Source organism: Dryobates pubescens, chromosome Z (genome assembly GCF_014839835.1).
Source record: "Dryobates pubescens isolate bDryPub1 chromosome Z, bDryPub1.pri, whole genome shotgun sequence".
Lineage (NCBI taxonomy): Eukaryota > Metazoa > Chordata > Aves > Piciformes > Picidae > Dryobates > Dryobates pubescens.
Genome location: NC_071657.1, coordinates 12541219 through 12564163, shown reverse-complemented (window position 1 = coordinate 12564163; position 22945 = coordinate 12541219). Strand labels below are relative to the sequence as shown.

The following is a 22945-nucleotide window of genomic DNA, read 5'->3' as shown; positions in this document are numbered from 1 at the left end:
GTTCCCATTGACCCTGCACATGTGAGTTACTGCAGCAAGGCTGGGGGCTGCCTGATGAGAGGATATCGAATCTGCTCCACTAAGAGTTTACTCCTGTATTTGTAAAGATCAGTTTGTGAAAGTTATCGATTTCCTTCTCACTGTCCCTGATGCTTCTTAACCTATGCGCCTCTTCCCTGAGCTCCATCACTTCATCCTGGAGCTGTGCCAGCCAGCTAAGCAGGTCAAAAACGTGCTCACACCACACACCCCCATAGTCAGTGTTGGCCCCTGTTGCCTGTGAAAGGCTATAGCATTCCTCACAACCTGTGGCCTCGATGCCAATATCCATTTTGGTGGGTGCAGAGAGCACAGTCTTCCTCCTCTGAGTAGCCACCATCATGCCTTCAGTGAAACTGAGGCACCTTGTGTCCTGCCCACACACCCTGCTCATGCCAACTACTGAGCTAATTCAAAAGGATCCCCTGGGATACCTGACAACGCACTTGCTGGCTTCCAGCTGAGCTAGTTCAAAAGAAGCCACTGGGGTACACTCAGTCACTATTTGCTTTCCATGTGCCTGTTAGCCTGCCTGCACCAACAGCCAGGCACTCCCAGCTGTCTGACCGTGCCCCTCCCTCTCACACCCACTCACTAGGTTGCAACTAGCGAGAAGGCTGCTGCCTCGCAGCTCGCAGTCCGAGAGCCTCTGCCGGTGTCGCCGGGGTTTAAATTTCCTGCGGCTTCTCTAGGAACACCCCCAGCCGCATCGCCCTCTCAGGCAACCTCACGAGAGCCTCCGAGTCAGGTTGGGTCCATATACACAAAGATATACTTTGATCAAGGTCACCTGTAAAGTAACCATGACTCTTGGGCACAGCTCATGGCAGAGAGCAGGATGTCTTTATCTTCCTTTGTGGAGTCGGAACGGTTATACATTTCCCATGCAAAATTCCATTCTTTATCACTTCCCACTGCAACACCATAGCAGCAGACTGTTCTTCTAATTAGAAAGGGAATTCTGCAAAGCAAAATATAATTAAAAGGTACTGTATTTTGTGAAGTCAAACCCAATTTTTTAAAATATAACTGAAAACAATTTGTTTGTTGACAAGATGCACAAGAAAGGAAATACAAAATGGCAGTCTGAATAAAGCTTAGGAAATTTGGTTGCTTTATTCATGACTCAAAACATTTTAAAAGCATGAGTTTAAAGGCAAATAAAAAGCGTATTTTAGAATAGTTGGACTAAGCTATTTTATGTACAACATAGAATACATAGAATACATACATAGAATAAACCAGGTTGGAAGAGACCTTCAAGATCATCACGTCCAACCCATCAACCAATCCAACACCACCTAAATAACTAACCCATGGCACCAAGCACCCCATCAAGTCTCCTCCTGAAAACCTCCAATGTTGGCGACTCCACCACCTCCCCAGGCAGTCCATTACAATGGGCAATCACTCTCTCTGTATAGAACTTTTTCCTAACATCCAATCTAAACCTCCCCTGGCACAGCCTGAGACTGTGTCCTCTTGTTCTGGTACTGGCTGCCTGGGAGAAGAGACCAACATCCGTCTGTCTACAACCTCCCTTCAGGTGGTTGTAGAGAGCAATAAGGTCACCCCTGAGTCTCCTCTTCTCCAGGCTAAGCAACCTCAGCTCCCTCAGCCTCTCCTCAGAGGGCTTGTGTTCCAAACCCCTCACCAACTTCATTGCTCTTCTCTGAACATATTCCAGCAAGTCAACATCCATCCTAAACTGAGGGGCCCAGAACTGGACACAGTACTCGAGGTGTGGCCTAACCAGTGCAGTGTACAGGGGCAGAATGACCTCCCTGCTCCTGCTGGCCACACTGTTCCTGATGCAGGCCAGGATGCCATTGGCCCTCTTGGCTGCCTGGGCACACTGCAGGCTCATGTTCAGCCTACCATCAACCAGCACCCCCAGGTCCCTCTCTACCTGGCCGCTCTCCAGCCACTCTGACCCCAGCCTGTAGCTCTGCATGGGGTTGCTGTGGCCAATGTGCAGAACCCGGCACTTGGATGTGTTCAATCTCATGCCGTTGGACTCTGCCCATCTGCCCAGCCTGTCCAGGTCCCTCTGCAGAGCCTCTCTACCCTCCAGCAGATCAACTCCTGCCCCCAGCTTGGTGTTGTCAGCAAATTTACTGATGATGGACTCAATGCCCTCGTCCAGATCATCAATAAAGATTTTAAAGAGCATGGGGCCCAGCACTGATCCCTGGGGCACACCACTGGTGACTGGCTGCCAGCTGGATGTGGCACCATTCACCACCACTCTCTGGGCTCGGCCCTCCAGCCAGTTCCTAACCCATCGCAGTGTGCTCCCATCCAAGCCATGGGCTGACAGCTTGGCCAGGAGTTTGCTGTGGGGGACGGTGTCAAGGGCCTTGCTGAGGTCCAGGTAGACTACATCCACAGCCTGCCCCGCATCCACCAGGCGGGTCACCTGATCATAGAAGGAGATCAGGTTGGTCAGGCAGGACCTGCCCTTCCTAAATCCATGCTGGCTGGGCCTGATCCCTTGGCCATCCTCTAAGTGCTGTGTGATTGCACTCAAGATGACCTGTTCCCTAATCTTGCCTGGCACTGAGGTAAGTGCCACTCTTTCACACTGCAGCCTACAACACAGATGACACCGTTAGAGTGTACAGCTGTATTAAAGCACCATCTCAGACAGCTCCTTTCAATATTTCTTCAGTGTATGAATCCAGTAGGAAGAGCCACGCGCAGTGTAAGTGGAAACAAAAGGTACATGTCTCCATGCAGCAGGCAGCTTCCTATTACTCCCACCCCAGAGAAGAGTTATTCACGTGTTGATGAAATCAGCAAAAAATAAATGCAAAACCTATCAGTGTAATACTCCACATGCAGTGATGTGTCTGTGACATTCAGATATTGTCAACACTTACTACTGATAGTACTTTATTCCGCTACAGAGACAGCAATCTTTAAAGCAAAAGATAGAGCCAAATAAGCTATAAACTCTGGAAACTAAGAAAGACCAGTGGGAATGAGAGATTTGGGTCTTCTGCATAACAGACATCACTTCTTAAGAAGTGAAATTACAAGATGCAGTGATCTTGACAGTCCTGTTGTTGACGGGGAATTTGATTGGCATACTAAGAGCAAACAGGGACATGTTTTATATTTTCTGCAAAAAATAATTTGGATTCATTTGCCTGAATATGTGCTGGAAATATAAGGGATTTGCCACCAGGAATGATGATTACTGAGACTGAGTGGTTATGTGAAGGTAAAGAATAGCCCTGTGAGGAATCCTTCTGTAACAGATCTTAGATCTGAGTTACAGGAACCTAGTAGTTTGCTTAATTGCCAAAAAGATGATCTAGGGAGCTACAGGCCTGTCAGCCTGACCTTGGTGCCAGGGAAGGTTATGGAGCAGATCATCCTGAGCGCCTATTCAAGACAACTAGGCAATCAGGCCCAGTCAGCATGGGTTTATGAAAGGTCCTGTCTGACTAATCTGATCTCCTTCTTCAATAAGGTGACTTGCCTAGCGGATGAGGCAAGGGCCATGGACATTGTCTACCCGGACTTTAGTAAAGCATTTGACACTGTCTCCCACATCATTGTCCTTCAGAAACTCAAGGCACAAGGCTTGGATAAGTGCACTCTGCATGGGATAAAAATCTGGCTTGCTGGATGTGCCCAAAGAATGGTGGTGAATGGAGTTAAATCAAGCTGGTGACTAGCCACTAGTGGTGTCTCCCAGTGTTCAGTACTGGGGCCTGTCCTCTTTATTATTGATCTGGTTGAGGCAATTGAGTGCACTCTGAGCAAGTTTGAAGATGATACCAAACTGCATGGCTGTGTTGATCTGCTGGAATGTAGGAAAGCTTTACAGGAGGTTCTGGACAAGTTAGACTGATGGGCCAAGGGTAACTATGAAGTTTAACAAGGCTAGGTGCCAGGACCTCCACTTGGGTCACAACAATCCCATGGTAAGAAATGGATTTGGGGTTGTGTGGTTGAAAAGCTGCAGCTTGGGGAGGGACCTGGAGATACTGGTTGATAGTCATCTGAATATGAGTCAGCAGTGCCCAGGTGGCCAAGAAAGCCAATAGCATCCTGGCTTGTATTAGAAACACTGTAGGCACAGGAACAAGGAGGTGATCAGCCCCCTGTACTCTGCACTGTTGAGGCCACACCTTGAATACTGTGTTCACTCACTATAGGAAGGATATCTGAGTCCAGAGAAGGGCAATGAGGCTGATAAGGGCCTGGAACACATAGCCTGCAAGGAATGTCTGAGGGAGCTAGGATTGCTCACTCTGGAGAAAAGGAGGCTGAGGGGAGACCTCATCACTCTCTACAACTACCTGAAGAGAGGCTGGAGTGAGGAGGGGGCCAGTCTCTTCTCCTTGGTGACAAGTGACAGGACTAGAGGAAATGATTACAAGCTGCACCAGGGGAGGTTTAGGCTGGATATTAAGAAATATTTCTTTACTACCTAGTGCAGTGTTGGAATCACCATCCCTGGGGGAGTGTCCAAGCAGCATGAGGACCTTATACTTAGGGACATGGTTTAATGTTTAGTCTTCAGTACTGGGTCAATGGTTGGACTAGGTCAAAGGTTAAACTGGATGATCTTTGAGGTCTCTTCCAATCAGATATATTCTGTGATAATATTACAAAAAGAGGCCAAGGTAGGGTGGTAAGAGGGTTGAGATGCGTTGGATAGAATATAGCTTTTTATTTTGCTACTGCAGCTGTTGCACAAGTTTCAAGAAAACATTGGTTACTGAATGTAAAGTTGTTGTGGGTAGAAAGCAAACAGACAAGCTCTGCATATCATCTGGCTGCAGCTCTGTGTATTCAACCTGTATTCAAGACTTGGACAATCATCCACTGGCTGTCAAAATCTATGGTGGCCCTGATGTGGTTTGTGTTGTGTAGTTCAAAGAGGAAGTCCACTGTGGTCCAGAGGAACTCTGGAGATTGAGGTTATATTAGATGAGGGGAGGGGTTTATTAATCTAGCCATTTTTACTGGGAGTGACTGCATGGTTTGATATTACTGCCACAACTCTCTTCTCTGGAGCTCAGGGATGATGCAAAAAGCTGCTGGAAAGAAGTATGGAATTTTTTATGTGACTTTCCTGCAGAAGTTACACAGTGATTTCTTAACTTTTGAGGGCAATAGCAGCATATGGTTACCTTTAGTAAATGACTAAAATGTACAGCAACCTTGTCCCTCCCTTTAGACTCATTTCCTTCTTTCAAAAGACTCATCAGAAACAATGCCACAGAGAACAGACTCATTTGGCTATCTCCACTCCTATAAGGAGTAGAACTGAGAAATTGGTTCTCAGCTTGTTTTCTCCATGGAACAGATAAAAATGTACTGTATCAAGTCCATTTAAGGTCTGCCAGGAACTGTCTGGAAATGTTCAGCTGAAAGCTGATCACCTTATCTGACAGAGAAAGGCATTACTCCTTTCCACAGATGAGAGAATCCTGCAGGGTTCTACCTGTGACCAAACAGCTATAGTGTGCTGTTAGGAGTTTTGCTCTCAAAAAAGAGAACATAAGAACATTTAAAGGAATCAGTGAAATATGAGTCAAAAGTTTATTATGGCCTTTCCTTTCCTATCCAGCATATGAAAGGCCTTTCTGTAACTGAACAGGAACTGTGATCTGTTATTTGAAACCTAAGAAGTGTCCTATCTCCTTCTTTTTTTTTTTCTTTTCCTTAAAACAGTATCATTTTATCACTTAATAAAATTTATACCTGCATTTTTTCCCTCACTTAAAGGTCATTTGAAGCGTGAGGCTGTGAACTCCCTTTGAACTTATCTCAGTGGCAGAAAGGACAGCGAAATTAATATTCTCCATCTAATTCAAAACCAGATCAGCTAATATAGTTCACAGATGTTTCAGCTCTTCAACTCAGATAATGTAGTACTCCACCAGGGAAAAACAAAACAAAACAAAACAAAACAAAACACACAAAAAAACCCAATCCACCAAAAATATAACAAGGATTGCAAGTAGTATTAACAGGGGACAACAGGTGACTGTTTTGAAAACAGTCTGAGAATTCAGAACGGCATTGTTGCTTTCAGTGTGGGATAGTAAGAATATTTTCTTTGGAATGTAACAGAATGTGTTTAGGCTGTTTAAACTTTTCTGTTAAACTGCAAAGCACAATCTGGTTTTTGTGAGGATGCCCACTGTGAAGCTATCTACAAAACCACAAATATAAAAGTGTAAGTTCATGTTACTTAGCCAACTACATATACCAACAGATACAAGTAACAATGAAACATTTATTACAACTACAACAAATGAAAGAATAATAAACTTTAGATAGTCACTCACCAGTGCCAATACTATTTGACTATCACATAGAAAACATCAAAAGAAAGAGGGAGGAAAAGAGAATAATAACTTCAATATATTGTACATTTTCTTTAACAATGCAATACTCAAATACAGACAGTCTGATCCTTGGTATGAATTCATCCTCCCAGACCAGAAACCTGACCACTAGGTTCCAATATGAGAACTGACAGCTGTTCCCAGCACTTCTTTACATGAATAGAGAACATGCAAGGTGATATGATGGACCCCCCACAGGCTGATGCCTGTTTGATACACACATACAAAACTCAGTATTGCTAAGATCTTAGAAACTGAGTTGATATAAATAATAATCCTAAGGCTGTACTGCAGCAAAGGGCCTGGATAATATGGGATATTAGCCCTTATCTGAGGTTCACCTGTTGTGTGACTAAACAGATTTTCGTCTTCATGACAAAAATCTGCATCCTTCAGCCTGTAAAGTCTATGTAAAAATATGTAATTACAAGATCATCATCAAGTTGGGATTTAGGGAAGAGGAGGTGGTTGTGGGGCACAGTTAGGCTAAAGTTCTGTCATTCTGCCAAGAAAAAAGAGCAGTGTACAGAAGCATGTCTCATTCTGCTTCCCCCATGTAAGAGCCCTCTAACTTTCCACTTAATTACACATGCACACCTCTAAGAGCACATCATCATCTTACTTGTACTCAGGATTGTCCATCCACTCAGCGTACAGTTCAGATGACAGGTTTAAACAGTCTTGGAGGCCCAGCCAGCATGCTGTTGCAAAAAGTTTCTCCAAATACACTCTTGAAGAGAAGCCAAAACAGGTAAAATAAAATATATGTATTCCACACTAAGAGTTCTTGAACTGTGCCTGACCAGCACAGTTTCAAACATGGTATTGTTAACCAAGGAGAACATCAACTCAAAAGAGTGGACGTTTAATAATAAAACCAAAATTAAACTACCAATAATGGGTCCCTGACATCAATATTGACGGACAGTAGAGAGCCTACCAATGTACTATAATTTTTCCTAATTTTTTTGTGTGGTTTATATCCCTTGTAGTTTTAAGAGTCTAGCTGCATCTACTCAAGACTGTGGCCACAACGGCCTTGAAAAATAAAGTATTTTAAAGTTCTAGAGATTGATCCATAAATCACATACGAAGCTCATTACTGACAGGTTGGTTTTTTTCCCCAACAAGCAGGAGCCTGTTGAGCCTGTTCTCAAGTGAACAAAAGCCACCATTCAGATCATTAAACTATCACTTTTCATGCACACTAAGTAGACTGAATATATCCCAGGCTGTCCTGAAATGGCACTTTCTTTGGAGGTGTCATCATAAGTAACACACGCTGACAGAACACTAAAAATTACAATTCTGTTATATTCAAATTAATTATGAGCCTTTTTCCTCTATCTTGTATTTAAATTTAGAGAGGCAAACTGCAGTGTATCAGATCCAATCACACAGAACAAACTTTTGAGAAAAGCAGACTACTTACTGAGCAAAATAGTCATCTTCCAAAGCATCAACATTTTGTCGAATAAAACCTGCATAATAATGGTATATTGGCAACATTCTCTTTAAAAGGTATTTCTTAGGGAAAAAAAATGGAAAGAAAAATTAATTTAGATGTATGTCTCTATTGCACCGTTTGGTATTTTTTACTTAGTCAGATTTATCCCAACTATTTACCACTATTCATTCCTTCATAATGCAGCACATCAAAATAAGGTACCTAAATTGGTTCTAAAATTCACTACACCTCTACAGCCATTCAAACTGGGAAATTACCATTTCATGTCACTAGGACCTTTGAAGTCATTAATAAAACAAATGCTCAAACTCAGAGGGAAAAAAAAAAAACCAAAACCAACAACAAAACCCCCCCAAACCAAACCCCAAAAAAACAACCAAAAAAACCCCCCACAACTTAACAGAAAATATTTTGTTCTTCTTACATATTTTAACTGCACCTTTATTTTAGCAACAAGTTTTTTTTTCCTTAGGAACAAGTTCTTGACCATGAGCATAGTGGAATACTGGAGCAGGTTGCCCAGGGAGGTGGTTGAGGCCACATCCCTAGACATATTCAAGGTGAGGTTTGACAAGTCTCTGAGCAACCTGATGTAGTTGAGGATGCCCCTGCTTGCTACAGAGGGGGTTGGACTGGATGGCCCTTGGGGGTACCCTCCAACCCAAAGCAATCTATGATTCAATGATTTTAAGAACTTAAGAGCAATGCTATTATGGGACTGTGCTTGAAACAAAAGTGAAATCTTATTAAAATAGAAGTCAAGGAAATAAAGCAGAATCATTTCAGGTAGCTCAAACACAGGAGGGAATCATCTCATTCAGAAGCCAAACTGAATTCCTTCTTTCACTGCATGAAGATGAATAGACAGGCAGCACAAACCACAGAGCACATATATACTACATAGAATACATAGAATAAACCAGGTTGGAAGAGACTTTCAAGATCATCACGTCCAACCCATCAACCAATCCAACACCACCCAAACAACTAACCCACGGCACCAAGCACCCCATCAAGTCTTCTCCTGAAAACCTCCAGTGATGGCGACTCCACCACCTCCCCAGGCAGCCCATTCCAATGGGCAATCACTCTCTCTGTATAGAACTTTTTCCTAACATCTAGCCTGAACCTCCCCTGGCACAGCCTGAGACTGCATCCTCTTGTTCTGTTACTGGCTGCCTGGGAGAAGAGACAAATATCTGTCTGTCTACAACCTCCCTTCAGGTAGTTGTAGAGAGTCATAAGGTCACCCCTGAGTCTCCTCTTCTCCAGGCTAAGCAACCCCAGCTCCCTCAGCCTCTCCTCATAGGGCTTATGTTCCAAACCCCTCACCAACTTTGTTGCTCTTCTCTGGACTCGTTCCAGCAAGTCAACATCCTTCCTAAACTGAGGGGCCCAGAACTGGACACAGGACTCGAGGTGTGGCCTAACCAGTGCAGTGTACAGGGGCAGAATGACCTCCCTGCTCCTGCTGGGCACACTGTTCCTGATGCAGGCCAGGATGCCATTGGCCCTCTTGGCCGCCTGGGCACACTGCAGGCTCATGTTCAGTCTACCATCAACCAGCACCCCCAGGTCCCTCTCTGCCTGGCTGCTCTCCAGCCACTCTGACCCCAGCCTGTAGCTCTGCATGGGGTTGTTGTGGCCAATGTGCAGAACCCGGCACTTGGATGTGTTCAATCTCATGCCGTTGGACTCTGCCCATCTGTCCAGCCTGTCGAGGTCCCTCTGCAGAGCCTCTCTACCCTCCAGCAGATCAACTCCTGCCCCCAGCTTGGTGTCATCAGCAAATTTACTGATGATGGACTCGATGCCCTCGTCCAGATCATCAATAAAGATGTTAAAGAGCATGGGGCCCAGCACTGATCCCTGGGGCACACCACTAGTGACTGGCCGCCAGCTGGATGTGGCACCATTCACCACCACTCTCTGGGCTCGGCCCTCCAGCCAGTTCCTAACCCATCGCAGTGTGCTCCCATCCAAGCCATGGGCTGACAGCTTGGCCAGGAGTTTGCTATGGGGAACGGTGTCAAAGGCCTTGCTGAGGTCCAGGTAGACTACATCCACAGGCCTCCCCACATCCACATACCCTTAGTGCTGCTACTTACTTGCTATTGATAATTTAATGCTGACTGATAGCTGTATTTTCCAGCTCCTCAATTTCACACACACACAAAAAAAAATAGCATCAGGCTTAATATATAAAAAGTGAATATATTTCTGCTCTACAATAATATTTGCTCAAGGTTCAATTATATTTATCATTGACTAATATATATGCAGTATGTACCTCCTGCTATTTAAAAAAAAGAAGTTGACAAGGGAATGACAAGAGCTGTGGCCCAAAATAGTCATCATTACTTTCTTGAGAATTTGAAAAGCATTCATTTTAGTCTGATTTATTTAAATGGTCTAGTATCTCTGCTAACAAAAAAAGGTGATACCTTTAAAAGTGGATATACTTCATAGTTCCTCAGAGTACTTTCCATATTCTCAGGCACTAAGTTTAACAATACCACGTTCCATATGAAGAGTTCATCTTCTTTAGCAAGGTACTTTGTTAGTTCAAGTGCTGTTTCAATCTGAATATATCCAAAGCTATTTTAAAATAAAAACAGATTTTTAAAACCACAAAACAAAAAAACAAAAACCACAAAACAACAAAACAAAGCAAACAACCAGCCAGAACTTTAACCTTGAGCATATCTATTCACACTAATTACCTACCACAAATACCTGTTTATTCATGAAACTGGTAATAAAACATCAGGATACTGCTTGGAAAGTGCCTTAGAAAAGACATTGGAATAATAAAACGTGTATGAAACAGTTGTGCTTTTAAGAGCAGACTACATGCTGCTTGTGTCTTCAGGCCACTTCCGGCATATTTACAGCATGCATCAATCTCACCAGGTCAAAGGAAAAGAGCAGTATGGCATTGTAATACATTTGTATTTTTATTGCTAAAAAAATATTTGTGTTACAGGTTCTTTTGTGCAATATACATTACTATACACACAGAACAATCTAATTCACATGCACACAAACAACTTCAGCATGGCATTTCTGTGCCTCAGTGTGGAACTAGCATAGAATTAATGTTTTTCCTAATAAAATTCCGATTCAAGGCCCTCTCCTCCAGAACAGAAACATTTCTAGTGTACTTATGAATCACAGTTCTACACTTCATAGTTACATTCCTTATTAAATCTATCATAGTATCATAGTATCAGTCAGGGTTGGAAGGGACCACAAGGATCATCTAGTTCCAACCCCCCTGCCTTGGGCTGGGACACCTCACACTAGATCAGGCTGGCCAGAGCCTCATCCAGCCTGGGCTTAAACACCACCAGGGATGGGGCCTCAACCAGCTCCCTGGACAACCCATTCCAGGGCTTCCCCACTCTCATGGTGAAGAACTTCCTCCTCATGTCCAGCCTGAATCTCCCCACCTCCAGCTTCATTCCATTCCCCCTAGTCCTATCACTACCACTTTTGAGCTTGTTTATGACAATGAACATTTGTGTGAGAGAAGGAATTGGAATTTTTCCTTCTTCCCCTCAGAGCTACCCCCATAGGCTCCGATATGAGGGTGATGTGCTTTGGCCATCTCACCCTGAGCTCTCACATCACAGTTCTATGATGCTTTTGGGACCTCGGGCATATCTGCGGCACAGATATGTTTATTGCTTCTTCAGCTCCATACAGTACTGCTGACCTCACTAGCAACCACAGACATGAAGAATCGTCATCCATGAGCAAGAGAAATGGAAGTGGCATTAAGAGTGATGCAGAACAGCATAGCTGAAATAGCCCAGGATAAATTAAGGAAAATTTAGAATGCTCAATCAGAATTTTTTTTTCTGTTTCAAAAAATTAGTCGTTAAAAAAGTCATGACAGTGCTGTTATTTAAATGTTTCTTGAGCTGGACCAAAATTAGAAGAAATTTTGGAAGAAACCACTTACCACTAACAGAAAAATAGATTAAACATTTAACTGCCCAGGTGGCCAAGAAGGCCTACATCAAGCATAGCGTGGCCAGCAGGAGCAGGGAAGTCATTGTGCCCCTGTACTCTGCATTGGTTAGGCCACACCTTGAGTCCTATGTCCCATTCTGGGCCCCTCAGTTTAAGAAGGACATCAAGACACTTGAACATGTCCAGAGAAGGGCAACGAGGCTGGTGAGAGGCCTCAAATACAAGCCCTACGAGGAGAGGCTGAGGGAGCTGGGATTGTTTAGCCTGGAGAACAGGAGGCTTAGGGGAGACCTTCTTGCTCTCTATAACTACCTGAAGGGAGGTTGTAGCCAGGTGGGACTTGGTCTCTTCTCCCAGGCAACCAGCACCAGAACAAGAGGACACAGTCTAAAGCTGCACCAGGGGAAGTTTAGGCTCAAGGTGAGGAGAAAGTTCTTCACTGAGTTGTTAGCCATTGGAATGGGCTGCCCAGGGAGGTGGTGGAGTCACCGTCCCTGGAGGTTTCAAGAGGGGATTGGATGTGGTACTTTGTGCCATGCTCTAGTGGGCATGAGGTCTTGGGTGACAGGTTGGACTTGATGATCCTTGAGGTCTTTTCCAACCTTGTTGATTCTATGATTCTATTCCACCATTTTGTCAAACCAGATGTAATTCTTATCAGGCAGGAACAGACAAGCAGAAGTGTCAATAACGAATGTCATCATGTATATCAAAGAATTAGAATTCTATTCTAATTCTATTCTTATCAGGCAGGAATGGACAAAGCAGAAGTGTCAACAATGAATGTCATCATGTAGCTTGATTGTTTTCTATGGAATATTTGAAACATACTCACTGTGTCAATGCAAAAAGATCATCTATCAGCTGGAACCTGCTGACAGCGGGAATAGCCTGCAGAAAGCATTCCTGGGGTTTTAATAGATCTACACACATCATTAAGAGTTTAAATAAGCTTTACTGTATTTCAGAAGACAAGTCCCTAACACTTGTCCTAAACCAAAATCTTATATAAAGTATGGTAAAATGGATTCTGCATTTGAAGCAGAAATTATTTATGTGCTTTGAGGGATATTTACATGTATAAATACACAGCTACAGTACATTAAGCATGGAATTTCAAGACCTTTCCTAGTTGCATGCTGCAATGAAAATTAAAATAGGGAAAAGCTGCATTTCCTCAAAATATCCTAGTTACATACTTTTGGAACATTCTTTCCTTTTGAGGGTTCAGTTCAGAATACGTACTCAGGTTAGTCCAGAGCAGTATCTGGCACTATCATGAATTAAATGCCTGAGGTAGAGCCTTGGGTGAACCCTTGCCTACAGCTTATGCTCTCACAAGGACTCCTGGTCCCTCCCTCTGCTCCCTGCTTCCATGCCCCTACACAACAGTTGCTACTGTCGTGCTGGAACAGAGTGGAAGCTCCAGAGCATCTGCAATGTGAAGTCTTCTGTGTATTTCAAAGTAATCTCATTTTGAGTGAGAATGGACACTAACTGATGTATGACTGTTATTTGATGCTAACTGCTGCTGGGCATGATGCAGATGGTTGAGAATATGGGGATGAGAATGTCATGGGTGACCTTGAGTATTTGCTGTGGTTCCAAACCATCCTGCCTCAGCTAGTTTCAAAATTAAAGTGCGGGCTGAAGCAAAGAACTATGGGGCTTGAAGTTCAGACCATAACATGAGAGGTTTTCTGCTCCAGTTGCTGCTTTTGGGTTCCAGATTTTGGGGTTTGGCTCTCTTTTGCTGAGATGGCAGCAGGACAGGGAGGGATGGGAGAGTAGCTCCCTGGCTTGGGTTTTAGCTCACTTGCTTGTGCTTGCTGCTGCTCTCTGCTGTGCTTTTTCTGCAATCAGGCTAAGGTAGTTATGCATTTATGTTGTCACATTTATATTAAACTCTTATCTCACTGTCTCAACATGGAGTGTTTTTGTGTGTTGCTTTTCCTTCACTGGTTGTGTTGGGGGAAGCACACAAGTTAACCTGTTGGTTCACTTTAACCTGTTACACCTACTCAAATGAACCTTCCCATTGACTGATGCCAAAAAAACAGCCCAAAGTCAGCACACACCTAATTTCCTCCTGTGAGTTTAAAAAAATGACTAGAAGACAGGAAGCCAGCGTGCTGTAGAAAGGTCTAACCATGCTCTGATCACCCTCATGTCCAGACTTTCTGGACAAGTTGTTGGACTACACTGATTACTATTATGCTTAGGTTTTCTCACTGCTGTTACTAAAATCCATCAGCTGACATTACTGCTGAAGTCTCTGGCTCACTCTAGGGTTAGGCAACATTAAATACTATGCAACCACATATAGAGCCACAGGTATGGGCTGTTCTGTACCACTTTCACATTCAGCCCAAGCTGTAATAAGACAGAGGTGGGATGAATCGTCTCCCATTTGTAATGTATATAGAGGACAGAAAGAGCCTAAACACATCGGTTAGAACTTTCCTAAGAAAAATCACCAAAAAAAAAAAGGGGGGGAGGGGGCTGGATGTCAAAACAAAAAACAAAACACAAAACTAACTAAAAAAAAACCAATTCACATGATTATGTTCTTAAAATTTCACTGCCAGAAATACTGTGGTTTGAGGAAATAGGGAATTGAAAGCTTTCTCCCAGCTTTCCTTCTCTGTGGTTATCTAACAGCAGATAAAGCTCAGCCACAAATCCATACCAACAATTCTCTGAGCCAAATTTAAGAGACTGGAAGATCTGCAAGTTGTTAGGACAGCTTTGAAGATGGAATGCCATCTCACACAGTTATTTCTCCTGCTTATGTGAACCTATTTCGGCCTGTTCCTCTTTCACTGTGGAAGGCAGCCCATCATTTCAGTGGTGCAAGGGTGGATCCTTTCTTCTTATGTGATGTGAGCTCACCATTATTCCATGTTTTCATCAATTTGAAATTTGGTAAGAACTGCAAGAAGAACTACATGGAAAGAGTCTGCTTACAAGTTTGAGAAAACAAATATGATCTTACCTTTGGGTCATTATCAAGCAGATGTGCTAATCGTTTTAAGTTTAACTGATCATAGTTCACTCTGTAGTATCCACTTAGATTTACATTTAGCAGGATCCAGTCATACTCTGACTCTGACAATCGCATTTCAGGAAACACTTCTGTAAAGTGAGATGAAAAATGTATAATTTTGTTTTCTGTGCACTGCTAAATTTTCTTGCATTGATAAGCACTATACTTGATGCTCCTCTGAGATCTGAGACCCTAGTTTGAAGCTGGACTAATGCATTAAAGGCCTTGTTCTAAAGTCACATTTCATCTTACTACTACCTAATTTATGTGTGTTTGCCTGGTTACTTGTTCCTGATAGCCTACAGTACATCTTAAGGAATCAGTGCAGCCTTGGAGGCTCTAAGATTCCTCATCAGAAAGGATTCAAATGCTGCTTTAACTAGCTATAATCACACTGATTTAAGAAGCGAACTCTCTTAAGACAATACATCAATATTGGTGAGTACTCAAGACCCAGCACTGCTTTACCCTAAACAGAGAGACTGAGACTTCAATGTGTTCTGGCCATGCAAGTACTACAGGATTCATCCTCAGTCATCTTCACAAGTTAAATGAGACAGTAAAGTGTCACATAATTGGCTTAACTATTTAAAAACATCATGGACAGCTATAATATCAGCACTAGCTCTGCAGAGGGACCTTGATAGGCTGGACAGATGAGCAGAGTCCAACAGCATGAGATTTATACACATCTAAGTGCTGGGTTCTACATCGGCCACAACAACCCCATGCAGTACTACAGGCTGGGGTCAGAGTGGCTGGAGAGTGGCCAGGTAGAGAGGGACCTGGGGGTGCAGGTTGATGGCAGGGTGAACATGAGCCTGCAGTGTACCCTGGCAGCCAAGAGGGCCAGTGGCATCCTGGCCTGCATCAGGAACAGTGTGGCCAGCAGGAGCAGGGAGGTCATTGTGCCCCTGTACACTGCACTGGTTAGGCCACACCTCGAGTACTGTGTTCAGTTCTGGGCCCCTCAGTTTAGGAAAGATGTTGACTTGCTGGAATGTGTCCAGAGAAGGGCAACAAAGTTGGTGAGGGGTTTGGAACATAAGCCCTACGAGGAGAGACTGAGGGAACTGGGGTTGCTTAGCCTGGAGAAGAGGAGGCTCAGGGCAGACCTTATTGCTGTCTGCAACTACCTGAAGGGAGGTTGTAGCCAGGTGGGACTTGGTCTCTTCTCCCAGGCAACCACTGACAGAACAAGAGGACACAGTCTCAGGCTGCACCAGGGGAGGTTTAGGCTGGATGTTAGGAAGAAGTTCTTAATAGAAAGAGTGATTGGCCATTGTAATAGGCTGCCCAGGGAGGTGGTGGAGTCACCACCACTGGAGGTGTTTAGGAAGAGACTGGATGGGGTGCTTGGTGCCATGGTTTAGTTGATTAGATGGTGTTGGATGATAGGTTGGACTCGATGATCTCAAAGGTCTCTTCCAACCTGGTCTATTCTATTCTATTCTATTCTATTCTACTTCCCCTTTAATGGTATGTTGGATCAATCCTCTGCTAATCAACAAGAGCACTTTTAGTTACAACTAGAATAGAAGAATCATGCTCCTCCACTCCACATGCTGAGCAAAATGTGTTCTACCATAACAGCACCATCCTCCTGGCATGTCTGGTTTTGCTGCATGGACATGTCAGTGAGGGACAGTGACCAACACAATTATAAGGGCAGAGTATGTAGACATTGCCTGAGGAGCTGTATACTAACAGTAACAGCTCTAAACCAACAGGCTTTTAACACTTTACAGCGCAGTGCTGAATGAACACACTTGGCTGCTGGTAGAAGCCCAGACCGAAGCTTGCAGTTTAGTTTAACCTGGTTAGAAGTAAGATAAACTACTGCCAGCAGAGCTCTTTGCAGCAAAAATACACATACAGAACAATCACTTCTGTCTTCTCTTTATGCCACTGCAGCAACTATTGCAAAATTCAAGTGAAAACCGTAGTTTGTACCAAATCCCTCATTTTCACTGGCCAAAACCATTCTGATGAAAGCCTCTCCATAACAACAGCCCACCAGAAGGCATTTCAATCTCAAAGGAACAAAACAGTAACTGAATCTAAAATCACCCTTAATAATTCTTCCATTGAAAAAAGCCTGTTGGTTTATTTATGCACCAAAAAGTCAAGACAATTATTATTTGTATTTTAACCTTAAAACACAAATAAAAGTTCCTTGACTGAATAGTTTCTGGTAAGTTTGATATGTAGCTCCAAATACAAATGGACTGCATTTTAATGACTGACATTCTACTTTATCATACTCCCTTCAGGGAGATGCAACACAAATGGTGTTTTTAATAACTTATTTAGCTCTTTAGATACATAATGGGTAAGGAAACGGAACTGGCATCACTTCAATAATACAAGCTTAGCAAATGATACAAGTCCTCCCAAGCAAGTGCTGCTTAACAATAATTTTCTGTAAATTTCCTGATTTTTCACAATACCAATCCCTGCTTTATATAACTTTAAAGCATTCAGAGGAATACATATACAGTCTTTGCTTCTTTACTTGTTTATATTCTGTGAAATGATCATGCAAGCTATCTTACTGCCTGAAAAAGGGGGAAAGTATCCTTTAAGTACTGCAAACAGGGGCTGGAGTGCTGCAATATGCACACAGCATATTGTAGTTTTGCTCTTAAGCATTCCACAAACCATGAGTTTCTGCATCTCCTTGTAACTGATTCAAAACCTGGCAGAATTCAGGGCAGACTTGTCAAAGAAAAATCATTCCCTCATTTGAAGGAATACATTTCTTCTTTCTCAGAAAAATGCAGCTGCTTATTGAGAAGCACTGAGATTAGAAAGAACGGATTTTTTTGATTAGAGATGCCCATAAACTCACTTTTCTTTTATGAGCCCTTAAAATGTTTTAAATTCTACTGTTTTGACATGACTACTTTTGCATTTAATTTGCATGTTAAAGCAAATTAGATGGTGTTGAAAATATAAATTGTGTGACAATGTTGGATCACTTCACACGGCTGGTTTCAATTTATTTCAGCCTTTTACCTACAGCTTGAGCTGATAATTTTCTGATATATCATATCTGAGATTCCACCTATACTCAAAAGCTGTAATTAGCATCAATACAACCTGCTGAGGTAAGAATAATTGAGGAGCTAAGAGTTTGGATTAGTGCACAAAATGACAAAATAAAAATTACTGTGGAAATCTCTACTCATAGTATGCTTTGTAGATATGAAATATGCATACATAGTACGCTTTCAATGTAATGAAATTTGATGTTTTCTGTCTTATTAATAAAAATTATTTTCATACTATTAAAGACAATGTTTTGATGCACCCTAGGAAACAGTGTATTTAACTTTCCTGAAGATTTACTGCCATCATAACACAAAATTAGCACAACAGATAAACAGACATCTCTGTAATAAATGTTTTATCTCCCTGTGTGTTTATCATCCTGGATTTAGCACATGTTATTAAATATATTACTTACTGCTGCTCTTATCTAGCCACATTAAGGGTTGTGATGATCCATTTCTCATCCAAGAAATAGGAATAATCCATGTGTTACTTAATAACAGCAACAAAAAAAAAAAAAAGAGAGATACTATAATCAATTCTTATGTTTTAAAGAAAACAAACTCTCCACTGATTCTAAACAAGACTGCAGATGGGTTCCTTCTTATGAGAATCTCCATCTAACTTCTCTCTGGTGCACAAACCCCCATCAGATGGTTGTACTATGCTGGATAAGCATTTGGGTTCACCAGAGATGAGGGATTTTTAGAATGGTTTAAAATGGCACTCATATCTAGAATACTGCTTGGCATGATGTGTTTGAATAATACTGTACCTCTGTGCTCTGGCTTTCCCTCTTCAGGCAATTATTTTATTCTCCTCACATTTTACACTCCACCCTATTTCTGAATGAAGGGAAGCTCCTTTTCAGAAGGATGTCTACTGAAACAGTAGACATCCAGGCAAGCAAAGTAGCTATAATTCTGACAACTGTGATTTCCTTTCTGAGGGAATGTAAGATTCATGGTAAAAACAGATGAAAGCTTCAAGCATCCCTGATCTTACATTCACATGGTATTGCCTCTTGCTAACTACAGTAAAGGACTTAACATTTTAACTTTTAATCCTTATCTGAGCTAAGCAATAACACCGAATGAATGAATGCTCTGACAGTTCTCAGAGCTTGGGAGCAAAGGAAACTACGTTTTTGTCAAAATTTCTTTCTGCTGTTTTGCTCTTCAAACTTTAGACTTTTCCCATGCATGAGGACTAATTTCATGGGCCCTATCCTTGGATCACAACACTCATGACAATTGCTGAATTTCATTAAACTTCAAACTCAAGACGTGAGTTTCCAAAGTGGGTGATGAAAGGCAGCACCTTCTATCACCATTTCTAGATTTCTAAACAAGCAGCATAGCTTTCAACAGCAGCAAGCACTCAAGAATGCTTGCTTACAGGATCCTTAGAGCTGCCATGTCAGATCCTTGTCATTTTCTGGGAAAAGGGTCATTTATCCAAGTACTTAAATGCAACACCTTTACCCTTCCCAAATAGAAGAGACTCAAAATATATGCACTGCAAAGAAGCTACAGCATGGCTCATGCAAATCCCCAGCCTGTGTATCTGAGAGATAAGAAAGGAGAAAATGCCAGGCAAAACTCCTGCCCCGAAACCTGGCCTGTGTCTGTCCTTATGAAGGCATTATCCTTTTTCAAAAGACATTACTCCAGAGGAGAACAACCTTTTGACAAAACAAGGCCCCTGCAGAACTACTGCAAACTCCAATCTCCAACCAATTTTACATGAAAGCTTGGGAGAAAAAAAACACAAACAACAAACATGGAGTTAAAAAATCTGATGGTAAAAACATAAGGTCTTCACTAAAGATTTTCCTGGGGGGGAAAGAAAACAAACCACAAAGCTGTAAGCACACAACAAATACACAAGCTAAACATACTTGTAAGAATCACTACTGTTCTCATTTTTATTAAGAAATTGCTCCTGAGTGATTCTGCCAGTGGTTAGATTTAATGTTAAAACCGGAAACCCCTTTTGGCATGTCCAGGAATCCATTATTTGTTTTACAGATGCTGGCAACTGAACTTCATCCTGTGCATCTATAACCTGCAAAAGAAACACAAATTAGAAATATTTGTGATAAACAGGTACTTACTGATACTGCTTCAGCAACTTTCTAGGGATTGTCCTAACATCAGAGAAAATGTAGCTGCTTGGCAGTTTGCTGGTCTTTAATTCATGCAAAAAAACAACAACCACAAAAACCAACGTAACAAAGTCCAAAGGGTATTACTTACATTATAATAAAGGTCCAAAGGGCATTATTTACTTTATAATAAAGACAGCATAAGCTTTCTTAGGAGTTAGGAAATACTGAGATGACACTTCTCATTCTTCTACTCTGACCGCTAACCTTTCTCCTTTCAGTGTTAATATACTTACACCCCTGTATATCTGTGACAGATTTGTTTATTTCATTCAAATAAAGCTGCCAGAACACAAAGATTTTTTTTATTATTTTTTTTAAAGGGACTACAAAATGAACAAACTGAATAGAAAAAAACAAACAAACAAGTAGAAAAAGATACTAAGATAGAGTCCCAGCTAGTGTGAATTGGTAAAGTATCTGTTGGCTTAGAAGAATGACAGATCTGAACTTGTGTCATTCTCTTTCTTAGCCTGTCTGCACTACAGTGGAAGCCTTCTTCAGAGGAACAGGAGTGGAATTTTCTAAAAAATAAACCTACTATTAGCACCCATTTTATATTCAGATTTCTACAAAAAAACCAGCACAGGGTGAAATACTGAGCTACTGCCCTGGTTACAGACTTTGCTGGATCTGTGACATATCAGCAGCTTTGATCATCAAGCCCAGAGCATCACACACTCTGATCTGGCAAGACTTAGGCTCCAGAAGAATAGGCTATGCATTTTCATGGGGGCTTATGCAATGTCCATGAAATTCAAAACTCCACTTGGCCCTCTCACTTCTTAGCTCCACTGATCTCAGGTGCAGTAAAGCAGCCAAATAAACACTTACAAAGGTATGAGCCCCAAAAGCCAGCAAGGCAAATTTTATACAAGAGAAAGTCTATAATGGGGACAGCCAAATTTCACTGCCATCTTCTACAAATAGTATATGTGATGAATTTGAACGGTGCCAAACACCAGGGCACAAATCTCTTGTCCCAGGCAACCAGCACCAGAACAAGAGGACACAGTCTCAAGCTGCACCAGGGGAGGTTCAGACTGGATGTTAGGAGGAAATTCTACACAGAGAGAGTGATTGGCCATTGGAATGTGCTGTCTGGGGAGGTGATGGAGTCATTGGAGGTGTTTAGGAGGAGACTGGATGGGGCGCTTGGTGCCATGGTTTAGTTGATTAGGTGGTGTTGGATGATAGATTGGACGCAATGATCTTGAAGGTCTCTTCCAACCTGGTCTATTCTATTCCATTCTATTCTAAATACTAAAGACAAAATCAGTACCATCTGTATGTGGGTCCAGAGATCATCTTGGTTAGCATTGGAGAAGGAGAATTCTTTCAGATATGACTGTAGAGAAACAAAGAGAAGCAGCAGAATTCATGAGCTTCAATGACAACCAGCAAGGCAAACAGTAATTTGTGCAATGTTCATTTTTAAGCTTATAAATCAAGACGAAAGCATTAGTTTTTCAAACTCACAGTAAGTGCTCTGATAAACAACTTCTCAGTCAGGAATCCAGAAAGCATCCAAGTAATAGAAGCCCCCTAGAGTGAAAAAAAAAAATCATATTTAAAAAAATCTATGAGAAAACCTCACTTACTACTGCAATTATTACTGCAATATTTTTCAAACTACATTCAAGAAAAACTAGGCTAATCCTACGATCCGTATGTCATGGAGGTTAGCAATGTTTTCACCCTTTCTTTCACAGCCAAAAGGATTTGCAACATCCAACATATTTGTGTGTGCAGCAGAAACAAATTTTGACTGACAAAACCTACAAAAAAACATTATCATTCGACAGTATCACAGTATAACTAAGGTTGGAAGAGACCCCAAGGATCATCAAGTCCAACCTGTCCCAACAGACCTCACAACTAGACCATGGCACCAAGTGCCACGGCCAATCTCCCCTTGAACACCTCCAGGGATGGTGACTCCATCACCTCCCTGGGCAGCACATTCCAATGATGAATGACTCACTCAGTGAAGAACTTTTTCCTCACCTCGAGTCTAAACCTCCCCTGGCACAGCTTGAGACTGTGTCCCCTCGTTCTGGTGCTGGTTGCCTGGGAGAAGAGACCAACCCCTTCCTGTCTACAACCACCTTCAGGTAGTTGTAGAGGGCAATGAGGTCCCCCCTGAGCCTCCTCTTCTCCAGGCTAAACAATCCCAGCTCCCTCAGCCTCTCCTCATAGGGCTTGTGCTCAAGGCCTCTCACCAGCCTTGTTGCCCTTCTCTGGACACGCTCAAGTGTCTGAATGTCCTTCCTAAATCCTCTTAAACCTACTTTGCACTGTTAGTTTAGAATATACAACAATCAGGAAGTACTTTATAATGTTTAACCTTATTGTATGTGATGCTGTCAAACAGAGACATTAAAGAAAATGATCCTTTGATCTTGTCTTCACTCTCCGACAGTGATCGAACTCCTGTATCAATGTCTTCCCTTAAGACAGGTTGTACAACGTGATCATAGAAGATTTTATCCTGAAAGAAAAAAGGCAAATCTAAGCAATCTGAACAGAAAATACTTTTTCTCAGAAGGGAATGTAGATTAGCACTAATTGAAATAGATTGAAATAGTCTTGTCAATAAATAAGGAACAAACCTTTTCCCTCCCCTCTAACATGCCCATAAAGGAAGAGGGACCATATACTAAATCTTAATGTTTTCCACAGCAACATTAGTAATCAGTGAAGATTTTACATCTGAGAAGAGTGTGGGCAATTATAGTGTAATCCTCAGGGAAAAATAAGTCAGCTATATTAAACAGCAAATGAACAAACACTAAAAACCTGTTTCTCTTTAACATCTC

The 22945-nt window shown here is 42.2% G+C and overlaps 1 protein-coding gene across 1 annotated transcript in view; it reads right to left on the bottom strand.

Annotated features, from left to right (window-relative positions):
* LVRN (laeverin) overlaps positions 1 to 22945 on the bottom strand; it is a 50742-nt gene that overhangs the window by 9617 nt on the left and 18180 nt on the right. Inside the window, exons 7-17 of the mRNA XM_054178354.1 lie at positions 22474 to 22617; positions 21606 to 21671; positions 21409 to 21474; positions 19860 to 20026; positions 18375 to 18451; positions 14855 to 14994; positions 12695 to 12750; positions 10326 to 10479; positions 7846 to 7940; positions 7036 to 7143; positions 830 to 1000 (exon numbers count right to left, since the gene is read on the bottom strand). Coding sequence (XP_054034329.1) covers positions 830 to 1000; positions 7036 to 7143; positions 7846 to 7940; positions 10326 to 10479; positions 12695 to 12750; positions 14855 to 14994; positions 18375 to 18451; positions 19860 to 20026; positions 21409 to 21474; positions 21606 to 21671; positions 22474 to 22617 — 1244 coding nt within the window. The remainder of the gene's footprint in view (positions 1 to 829; positions 1001 to 7035; positions 7144 to 7845; positions 7941 to 10325; positions 10480 to 12694; positions 12751 to 14854; positions 14995 to 18374; positions 18452 to 19859; positions 20027 to 21408; positions 21475 to 21605; positions 21672 to 22473; positions 22618 to 22945) is intronic.